General features: G+C 44.6%; 1 protein-coding gene across 7 annotated transcripts in view; it reads left to right on the top strand.

Annotated features, from left to right (window-relative positions):
* The first annotated feature begins 334 nt into the window (after nucleotides 1-334).
* ZPLD1 (zona pellucida like domain containing 1) overlaps nucleotides 335-11,464 on the top strand; it is a 101,247-nt gene continuing 90,117 nt past the window's right edge. For 2 of the 7 annotated variants that reach the window (XM_068694747.1, XM_068694793.1), the window contains exon 1: nucleotides 403-479. Coding sequence is in view for 1 of the 7 variants with exons in the window: in XM_068694737.1 (XP_068550838.1) it covers nucleotides 467-479 (13 nt within the window). In the remaining 6 variants the exon portion in view is untranslated. Of the gene's footprint in view, nucleotides 480-11,464 lie in introns of all 7 variants that reach the window. The other 5 variants (XM_068694757.1, XM_068694766.1, XM_068694737.1 and 2 more) reach the window with 5 other exon arrangements.

The following is an 11,464-nucleotide window of genomic DNA, read 5'->3' as shown; positions in this document are numbered from 1 at the left end:
TACAGCTGCGGGACCGAGCCAGCGCCAGCTAAGGTCCAAGGAGAAGCCCCTGAATATGGAGGAAACAGCCTCATCTTGAATAACATATGAGACTTTTCTGTAGGGCTGAGTTTTTCTGGGGTCTTTTTGCTCTTATTTTACTCTTATCCTGATGTGCTAATAAATCAGAAGTAAACCTTGCTGTTTCACTAAATGAAGTGGGGCATATGGTGCCAAGCAGGCCAGCTGTGCTTCATCAGGAGAGGGAGGCAGCAGTGGGGCTGAGGAGGCTGGAAGGAGCTGTGGGTGTTTGCAGGGATGTGGGACAATCCCCTGCAAACAAGGCTCACCTGGGCACTGAGGTGCCGCCTGTCAGGTATAAAAAGCATGGAAACCACTTAATTTGTTTTTGCCTTTTTCTCTTGAGGAATAGGATAGGGATAGGATACTGCTTCCTTGGCCCTGAAAGCATTGGGTGACAAAAGCAATGGTACTAAAAGGTGTGTTTCCTTCATATTTTTTACAAGCATTCTCTGGGAAACAGGTGCCTCTTCTTGTGCTCTTGTCTTGCTTACTGATGCGTGTGATAATTCAGTGAGGCTTTATTTTTTCCTGTGTCTTTGTGGATCATTTCAGCTAAGTTAACTACAGTGTCTTTAATGCCCTTGTTTTCTCTAAGCCATCCATGAAGTAGTAAATGAGTTTATATCAGTATTGTCTCCAAAGGAGTATTTGCTAATTAATTTGAGGTGCCTCTGCTGTTTGCCTGTTCCTGCTGAACTGCTAGTAGCTATGAACAGAGATAACTGCTATCACTGGGCAATTATGGCTTTATTTCCTTCTGACAAAAAGTCTTGTTCTAAGATGTGTTTGGAGCCTGGGCCTTGCTTTCTCTGTGGACAAGAGGATGCTCCTAAACGTAACTTAATTAAAGTGTAGTACATGTACAATCCTCAGGAAGATTGGGTATCTCTATAGTTGTGGCTCATGACAGCAAGTTAGGCTGGTCAGCTTGCTAGCTTATGGACAGGAGCATGAATGGGACTGATTCCCTAAATCCCTTTGATTTGCAGGCTCCTTACATCCACAGACTTGAAAGTATGTCTCTGAGGTCTGTATGCCGATTACCTGTGTAAGATAAACCTATTTGCTTGCCTCATTTGGCTATAGCTATGAGGAAGCTCTGCGCCTTTTTGTGAGCAGAAGGCGATCAATTTGACTTTGTGTGACCCTCTCACCCTATGCCCTGGTATGTGGGACTTGTGATAGCTTAAGAGAACAATATTTGGTGCCTGAGCTTCCAGAGGTGACTACTCCTTCCCCTCTCCCAGGCACTCTCCTCCCCTTTTCACTGTAAGCTCTGCTGCTGCTGTTTTCTTGCCTGAGGCCTTGTACATTATCCTATGAATATGATCTCAGCCTAAAATCCAAACCAAGGTATAAACACAACAGAAAGCAGCAGAACTGTTTATTTTGCCTGTGTTCTCTGTTTCTGGAGAAATCACTGCTGTGTTTAGCATCTTGTTTAAATTGCTGAGGTGTTCCCATGCCTTTGAAGGGTTACTCTGCGCTTGCCTGTGGTGTGCTGCTCCTAATCGCCTCTGTTTACTGCTGACACATACTTGGCTTGTTTCACCTGCCTGTGATCTGGAGATGGGGGCAGGAGGAGGAAGCATCTTGTTTTCCCACCCAGGGCCACAGGTAGCAGTAAATGGGGCCTGGGGAAAAGGAGGGCTATCAACCACAGCTCTTCTCTTAAAGACCTTGTTGGGAGTAATGATGTGTTGGCAGGAGGGTCTGGATATGGGCATCCACCGCTGCCTGATGACAGGGTCAGGATGCTTTGATATGAAGCACACTGATTTCCTATGCCAACACTGGAAATGATGTTCATCCCACATCGGGCTCCTGATGGTGGTGCCAGCATGAGCATGTTGGCTTTGCTCCTCTGGAGGTACCTCCGTCTCCTTGGTTCCTGTCCTCTCTCCCTCCTTTCCTCTTCACAGAGCGCAGGCTGGAAGCTGGTTGCACCATCCCTGACCGATACTCACAAAATAGTCGTCCTGGTGCAGGCAGGAGCCCTTCAGGAGCCAGGGCAGGCCTGGGGCACTGAAATGAGCATGCGTGTTGTTGCAACACCTTCTGCGCTGCCTGGTTTCAGTTCTTGCAGTCCTCCCCTCCCTTCTGACTAATGCTGTAGGAATGCAACAAGCCAAACTCTCTGTGGGGTACTGCTTAAATTTTTGATTTTTTTTTGACTCTTTGAATAAAAGAAGCTCAAAGGAGGCACGCACGTGTTGGCCTCCAAAATAAGGTGGCACTGTGCTGCTGGAGGACTTTCAGAAGTGACTCCTGGATTGAGTCCAGTTAGAGGGAGCACTTTCCCAGGGAGCAGCTACTCAGCTCCTTCAACAGCTTGTATTCCTCTACAACTCATTCAAAATCACTGTCTGCTCCCAAAAGCTGGGCCAAAGAATTTAAGATATGCTGTTGAAGGGGACAGGAAAATCAGAGATAACTGTGTTATGGTTTATGATGAGGTCTGCTAGAAACAGCAATGTAAATCATGTATATAAGTGGATGTTCTCTTGAGGGGGCCTGGGGTGGGGAACAGACTGGCAGTTCACAAGCTGTGTTCATCTTTCTGGTGATAGTTTCTAAAATTACTCTAGTGTGATTTGTTACTAGGCTTTCCAAGTGACAACACAAAATGCTATGAGGGCTTTCCACCTGACCCACAACTGTTTGGTCAGTGATAAAGTCAACTGGAAGCTGGGATTTAGGAATCTGAAAGGCATTTTTGTGCTTGGGAATGTCTTCAGTCATCCCTGCTAACTTCAGTGTGTCTTCTGTAACTTTGGTGTAATGTTTTCTTGCTTCATTCAATGCAATCATTGAAGTAATGATGCTAAATTAGTCATGATCCTGCAACTTGCAGCAGATTTTGTTCCCAAGTGGGGTGTTTTGTCAGCATGGCAGATGAACTCTGTTGCAGACTGAAGGGTAGGAATCTCTTCACTGACTTCTTTTTCCATTTCTTAAAATAATAGCAGAAGTGGGGATGTTTTCTAAAACTAACAAAAGCAGGGAGAGCAAATGCAATTACAGGGTTCTAGCTCGAGGGGGGGGTAAAGGGCAAAAAACCTGATTGAGCAGAGTTATTAATTAACAACTACTTACCGGATTCTTCCCAATTTATGACTTCATCTATCATAACTCTTTCAGTAAATCATCCTTGGTGATTATGTACATGGACACTGAGTAATCATGCAGTACGTACAGCCAAAAAAATAAAAGCTAAGAACACAGCAACTGTAGATTAGGACCTGTTCCCAAAGTGGACCAGGTCAGAAAATCTTTTCAGCAGGACCGACTGCAAGCTATTTAATTTAAAATAGAGGGGCTGGCTGTGGCGCTGGGGGGCTGGATGGCTGAAGGGTGGTCCTGTAGTTGGGTCAGAAATCAGCCACATCCTCGGGGATGCTTCTTGATTCTCCCTCCAAAGCATCCTCCTCTGTGACTGAACTGGGGGTTTGGGTGAGGGCAGCAGTGCCACTGCTCCAGCTGTGAAATAGGCTGGGGGGCTGCTGGGAAACCCCAGAAAAATCACAATGATGGCCAAAAATCACAGTGATGGCCACTTGTCTATTCTTTTATTTTGAACAAGTGCAGCTAGAACAGGAGATGGGACTTGAGAATAGCCTGGAGAGCATCTGTTTCCCTGCTAGCCTTCAGACTTCCATGTTTAACCACCCTTCATAATTAGGGTTTTTTTTTTATGCAGCATTGTGTTTCTTCTAGCAGGAGAGGAATGGAAGGGGAGAGAGGCAGGTATGAAAAGCGAGCTTGGAGCTGGGAAGGTAAAGACCAAAGAGCTGGAATGGGGCCTATTCACTCCCTGGCAGCTTGAGAACTATTTTGTGCAGGGGTGAGCCCACAGTCCACTGTTTTTGCCCTAACCATAGTTCAATCACAAATGCAATTTCAGTGTGAGAGGCAGAAACATCATTAGAAATTGCTGCTAATTAGAGAGTGGCCACTTCATTTGTGAGAGGTTTGATCTCAGGTAGAATAGCCAAGCAATCAGGATCCTGCAGGAGGTGGATCTCCATATCTCCCTGATCACCGCTCTGCCTCCTGTCATTACAGAGATGTGCCATCACTAATAACTTCATCACCTGCCCGTGAGGCATCGTCTTCTCCGTGTGGATTAGAAGTTGAAATGCAGCATGGACTAAATGACTTGCCCAAGGTCACAGAGGAAATCGGTGCCCGAGCCAAGAACTTCAAAACCAGTATTTCTAAATCATGACTTGGTGCCAGCCAGGGTTTAGTTAAGGTTGGGTCCTTGGGCAGATGGAAAGAGTTAAAATAAAAAAGAATCATGTTGACACTCTATGAGAAACAGCACCTCTGGTTCAAATGCTTCTTTCATGCTCTGACCCTTCCTATCTCCTCTGCTGTCAATTCAGCTAAAGAGCTTTTCCCAGCGTGTTTACTCTGAAACATTCCCTTTGCACGGACCTTTGGGGTCACGAAACCTTCATGTTTGCTGCCTTGTGGGGTTTTTCTGTCTCATTTTTTTTTTCCTTTTGGAGGTGCTTTCTTCCTTTTTGCATTGTCAAAGGGCAGGCGCTGGGAGGGACCAGGGTGGCTGCCAGCGGAGGGTGTGAGTGGCAAGGGGTTAAGTAATGGCTCTGCCAGCGCTGATTCCCGTAACTGCTGCCGCCTCCTGCCCTGCCAGGAACAGCCAGCCCGTCGGGTGGCAAGCTTTGAAAGGCAAAAACAGCCCGGGCTGGCAATCTGTTGCCCTGCTCGTGCGTTTGTGTGTGTGTTTTTCATAGGGAATTTATTAGTGCAATGTAATAATATCTAATTATTTAAGTAATAAGTGGCTGGGAGCTACAAGTGCCCAAAGAATCGCATGAGGGAGGGTGTGTTTGGGGTGCAGGCAGGAGAGGGGGCTGCGTGGGGTGAGTGCTCCTGCTGGGGCTGCCTGCCATGGGGCAGGGTGCTGGAGACCCTTCTAAGTGCTGCCTTGCTCCTGTCCTGTCTGCTTGGTAAAGGGAGTGATTTCTATACTCCTTTCTTGTCCCCCTCTCCTTTGTTTGTTTGTGATGTGGATTACAGGGGGGTGCGTGGGGTGGAGTTCAGGGTTTCTTTTAATGCCTGTGTGAATCCAGTATTGGTTGAAGCTGCAGCGTAATCTGAGAGGGATGAATACCACACTTTCTGATGCCTCCAGGAGAAATCAGATGTAACTAAATACATGTGTTCTTAGGAACAGCTTAAACTCCTTTTCCTTCCCTTCTTGCTTTGTAGCACTGATTGTTTGAATCTACCCAGACCAATAGCCTCCTAAATGAGACACATCTCTGCTGTCATCGATAGTAGCACATTTACATCCTTATATGCCCTGCTATAGCCACCTCTAATACCCATAAAGGCAATAGGGTCTAACAGTCCGTAAGGCTGTCTTACAGGGTAGGTTTTCACTAAGCAATACAGACAGAATTTTTCCATGGGGGAGCGTAGCTTCATTAAATCCTGCCACCAGCCCATCTCTTTAGCTGGCTGATGAAGCAAACCCTGAGACCTCACTTCTCCACTGGTTGTTCCCTACCATCCTTGTGTCCATGAGTTTGCTTTTGTCTCCTCCTTGTCACAATGTCATTGAAGCAGTTTAAAAAGCCCAGAGCTCTGAAGGTGACTTGATGGGCATACTGATGCTTAGATAAAATCATTAAGGCTGGAAAAGACCTCCAAGATCATCTGGTCCAACCATCCCCCTACCACCAATGTCACCCACTAAACCATGTCCCTAAGCACCACGTCCAACCTTTCCTTAAACACGCCTGGGGTGGTGACTCCTGCACCTCCCTGGGCAACCTGTTCCAATGTCTGAAAAAAATATAATCTGAAGTCTTCTACCAAGAAAACCCACATGACTCAGGAAAGTCTTCTTTATCCAAGGAAGCTTTGCTTTATCTCACGTGTGTCCAACCTCAAGTATCTATTGCCCTGAAAATCTGCTTTCTGCGAACACCTGATGGTGGAGACAGAAACATCAACATGGGCTGAGATGATGGGAGAGGCAAGCACAGGTTACTCAGAATCACAGCGGAGTAAAGGTCTGTCTGACCTGTGTCAGTCTGTCTTCTGCAACCTGACAATAAAGCCATATTTTTTATCAGCTCTTAAGATAGGAAAAAAGTTTGACCTCATTTCTTAAGAAAAGCTGGAAGTTGTCTTGATTCTATGAGCTGACTGTAGTCCAAGTACTCTCCTCCCTTTTTTCATTAAATAAACTATGACCCATTCCTGTTGTTTAATTCTCCGTTGACCTAAGACACTGTATAGCTATAGACCTATTGATTTCTTTTCCTTGAATTGTTACAGGAATTGAAGCATAAATATGCTCTTTCTTCAACAGCCTATTTTTTTCAGATTAACACCTTCTGTCCCCTCTTAAGTAGTATTTAAGAGAGATCTGGATAGATAAGTGTAGTTATGGAAAGACTTTAAAGCAAAGGAAAAGCTTGTTTGTAGATTTATATTGAGTCATTGATTCTGTTGTTTTGTAGCATTTTTATCTGTGATAGCACTGCAGTGATTTGCTTTCTCTTTCCATGACTGTGATTATTTCAGAGGCTTTAAAATGTTGCATTTGAGCGTTTGCATGCTGTAGCTTGACTTTAGCATACTTGTGTTCTCAGTTCTTGGTATATGAAATGTGACCACTTCCATAAATATTGCTGATGTGAAGAGTGAATGATGGCTTCTGAACTGCTTTTGACCCATGCTTTGCACATATCTGAAGTGATTTTTAAACATCTATTTCACCTTCATGGGTGGCATGCGTAGACACTGTCTGTTCCTCCTTGATGTGAAAAAATAGGCAAGTTTGCCAGAATCCAGTTTTATACTGGTAATAAACATGTAGTGCTTTTAAGGAGCCAACACCAATCTCCTTTATTTGCAGACTGATATCAACCAATTCATACCATTGAAAAACACTGAGAATGGATTGCTACTCTTAAACTGCTTTTTAACTTAATCCATTAAGAAAGCTGAACAGCTTCTGTAATGAAGACTGGTATTTTTCAGAACAGACAGTAGAAAAGGGAGGAGCAAAATAAATACTTGTTGTATGTGGAAAATGAGTTATGTCTGCTTCCAACCCCAGCTGGAGCTTGCTTTAGCTTTAGTACTGCAGAAAGAGCTCCACTCACTGGTAGAGCATGTTTCTAGGCTCTGCAAATAACTTGGTCCTGGGCTAAAAAGATACAAAACAGAGCAGCTTTTCCAGATAATAATGTCACTGCTGTGCTGGGAAATTCTGTGTTCAGCACAGGGCTGCTTGTTTCCTTACTAAACAAATTCAAATGTTTTGTGAACTTTATGCATGGAAGTTAGCCTATGGTTTATCTGTGTGCATGGAATAGGTCTGGAAGCTCTTAAGAAATTTGCTGTCTGGTTCACTAGGCTGCTGCACACTGTGCATTGAAGGCCTTTGACTTTGGTCCAACTATGATAAAAGAAAATGGAAATTCCAGTTTTGACCAACATTGTTCTCCCTTTTCCTGACCAAGTCCGCACTTCTGCTTCTTCTTTTTCTCTCCCCCAGGAGCAGGCCCCTTTGCAAATGCACTGGCAGCATGTTGTGCAGCTGCTTGCCCATGGCTGCTTGGTATAGGGATCTTTCCTCTGCTGCCACAGCTGTTGCTTTTAGGATTTTGCTGTTCCAAGGGGCAGCAATTAACACTTTAAAAGGATGCCCATGATGGTTTGGAAGACCTCATGACAATAAAACATGGATTTATTGTGGCCGTATCCTTCAGAGCTAGATCATAGTTCACAAATTGCTGCATGTCCTACACCTACTGCAGGACTAGGCCTGCAGAGTTACAGGCGTGATGGGGCCAGGCATGCAGAGATGTCTTGACTGGCTTTGCGTGAGTTGGTGCTGGCACCGGAGGCACCGTCGTTGCACCAGTAGGGCAGTGCTGGGGTGTGGGTCTGCACGCACAAAGCTGGATGGCTTTCAAGCCCCAGCCAGGCATGAGCCATGCAGATGCCTGGGGCTGTCTTGGCTCAGGTGTCTTTGTGCTGCTCTAAAACAGTGACAGGATTGTTTCTGGAAGCTTAAAGAAAAAAGAAGCTTTGTGCCCACATAAAGTGGTTACAGCTTGTGTTATCCTTAGTCAACAGCAGTAGAACATGGAGAAGATCCTTTGGGTTGCCTCTACCTTCAAGGCTTGACTGCTGCTTGGCTAGTGGGTAGGAGTGTGCATGAGCATATGGTGCACATATATGATGCTGTGGTGGTATGGCTGTGGGATGTCTTGCTCCTTTTTGTGGCACTTAGGATATTAGTTGTGGCCACATGGCACTGTAGCAGGCACAGCCACAAAAATGTAGTTGGTGGAGATGTACCTGTGTAAACAAATTGTAGCAGAGCCTGCCATAACAGGGTCACACTTCAGGATTTTCAGGTCGTTAATTGAAAATGATTGGGTCTACTGCCAGTCATAAACATTGATTCCTGGCAGAGAAATCAATACTGCCTCCAGTCATCTCAAAAAATGTCAGTCTTTTCACACCTGAATGGACACATGCCATATGTTAACGCATGCCATATGAAATGCTTTTCTGGTTGAAGATGTTCAGGGATCTAAAGACAAATCAGTGTGTGCTTGCCCATCCATGATGAGAATACTATCTGAATTTAGTCCTGGTTTTGGAAGTCACCTTATATAAATAAGTCACCTTATTTAGTGGTGGATGAACTTGTAAGGGTAGGTAGCTCTAGTCAGAGCAGGAGATGTGCTATGTGCATGGCTGTGCTACCTGGCATGTGATGAGGGCAGAAACTTTTTTTTTTGTGGTCTGGATTTATCAGACCTAAGTCTGATAAAGTCTGGAGCCCTGTGTAACCCTACTTGTACCTGGTTAAAGCTGCCCTTTCCATGTGTTGTATGCAGGTTGGCCACTGGGAGCTTGGCTGAATGTCAGGATTGGAAGCTCTTCTGTTCTGTGCAAGTATCTGTTAATGTTATGGTGAGCACACCTAAAGGAGCTGTACAGGCTCATCTGACCTCTGTCCTGTTGCATAATGGCCATAAACAGGTACCCTGGTAGAGGGAAGAGCAAGGCAAGTGAGCGTGATGCTGCTCCCAGTTCTCTTCTCAGGGGTTGTCCACAATAACCTGACTTTCAGTAAGTCACTTTCCAGAAATTTGTGCACTTAAGGGGCTTTGTGTTCATATGGTCCTGTGGTTTTACTGTGCTCCCTGCATGCACAGGGAACTCCCCATGAGTCAAGGTTTTAAAACTACATGTAACCTCTATGAACGATGTTGTTTCCCACTTCCCTTCTCCCCTGCCTTTGTGAGCCCTGACCCTTGGAGATGGGTTGCCTGTGAGGAAGAGGGCTCAGCTCCTGGCCTTGACATGGGGTGGTCACCAGCCTCACAGCAGCTCAGTCAAGCGTCCTGTTGCTTTGCAGTTGCTGTCACCTGCATCCCAGGTGGGATTTGGGCAGGACGGAGAGGCCACCTCCACACTTAGACACTGTCACTGCTTGGCAGTACGGGTCTGGGACCTGGCTGTGCTTAGTGATGCATGAACACTGTGGTCCCAGCAGTCTGCAAGCTACGTGAATTATGTCCTGGAATTGCACAAGGATCCTGATATCTCTACATTCCTTTGGCCTCATTTGTAAGGGTTTGCCAAGTCCCTAATGAGAGAAAAAGTTGTTTTCAGAAACTCAGCAAGCCATCTTTGGCTGATGATATTTTATTAGCTGTCTTTGCCAGGAAACTGAAGCAATACAGTGATATGGTAAGGGACACTTCTCTCTTCCAGTGCCAATCTAGTCATGTTTTATGAGCAAATAGCCATCTGCCACATAGCTGTATGAAAATATGTACATTTCATAAATGCTTGTGTGTAGTAGATGAGATACTTATCATAACCTTAAGCATAACATGTAGCTATCTGGACCAGAATAACTATTAGGAAACATCTCAATTTCATTTCAAGTGTTCTCTGTTTCAGTGCTGTTGAAAGCTGTACTATAGTCTAGATATGGATGCTTGAAATTAATTACTAAGGGTGTAGATAAGAAAAATGCTTTGTAAATATTTTTTGTTAAAATTTCCCCTCTTGAAGCAAGAGTGAACCACTTAATAGTGAGGATCAGCATTTCTTTGGCTTGTGAAGTTCCATCTAGTATCCGGGGAAGACTGAAAACTCTTCATTTATTTCCTTTTTCAAGGAGTAGATTGGTGAATTAATAGACGAGCAGAGACTGAGGAGGTTTATCTGCTTCAATGGTTGGGGTTAGTAAATGTGGTGAGAAAAAATAACCTGGAATTTTTTTTTTTACTCTTTGCATTTCTGGGTTTTTTAGAAAAAAGTTTCATACAAGGAGTAACTGAATTTCAGTTCATAAAAGAGTAATTTTTGTTGTTGTTGTGACTTTTAATCAAACTTTTTCTAACCAAAAAAGCATACAGCTTTTTCAAAGATATTCAAATTAAGATATGCTTTCTGCTCTTCATTACATGAATAAAAGGCAGGTGCTGACACTTCTGTGTTATGACCTATACTCCAACTTCTGATGCAAAAACTCTTTTCCATACTTGCAACTTCATTTATGTGGTACTGAGTCCTAGACAATAAGCTTCAAGTGATTGTAATACTCTTCACAGACACTTTAATTATGTCCCTTCTTCAGACTTGTGAGGAACAGGATCATCTAGCCTAGCTGAGAACCAGTCCTCCCGATGACATTTTAAAGGCTTGATTAAAAACTGAAGTTGTTTCAAATGCTTGAAATATGGAACCAAAAATGTCTGGGTAGATTAAATAGCACGAGTGCTTGATTTGTAATGGCAGTAAATAAAGTTGTGCTGGATTTCTGTGTTGTGAACAAACTGATGGTCTTCCCAGCAGCTCCTGGAAGTGTTTTCCCTGATTTCACAGATGATGCCTCTGTGGTAGAGGGGGTTTAATATGCTTAAGTTCAGTGTTGTTCTTTGATATTAAAAAAAAAAAAAAGTTTGAGGAGGAGCCAATGTATGTACTTTGGTTTGGAGGAATGATGAGCAGAAGCCAAGGAACACTGAGGTCCCTCAGGTTTGTTGCACCATTCTCTGGCATAAATGTATGTCTGGGCTGTCCAGGAGATGTGGGATCTGCCTCTAAGCTGGATGCAGCTCATCTGTAGAAAAGTACGCTTGCCTGTTGCAGCACTGCAATATTAGCCTTAGAAAGGCAAGCTAGATTGTTTCTTTGAGAGATGGCTGAAGGGAGGTGATGAGGCTGCTTTCTTAGGGGAAGGTGATGGGTAGTCTGGTGCTTCAGCACCTGGGGCCTCCGAGGGCTGTGTCAGTCCCTGCTGCAAGCTGGTGCCTGCAGGGGATGATGAGCAGGATGGGGGCATCACTGTGCTCCTGTCCTTCTGGCTAATGGAGCAGCT

The sequence above is a fragment of the Anas acuta genome, chromosome 1 (genome assembly GCF_963932015.1).
Source record: "Anas acuta chromosome 1, bAnaAcu1.1, whole genome shotgun sequence".
Taxonomy (NCBI): Eukaryota; Metazoa; Chordata; class Aves; order Anseriformes; family Anatidae; genus Anas; species Anas acuta.
The sequence above is the reverse complement of the archived record's forward strand: the minus strand, read 5'-3'. Positions and strand labels throughout refer to the sequence as shown.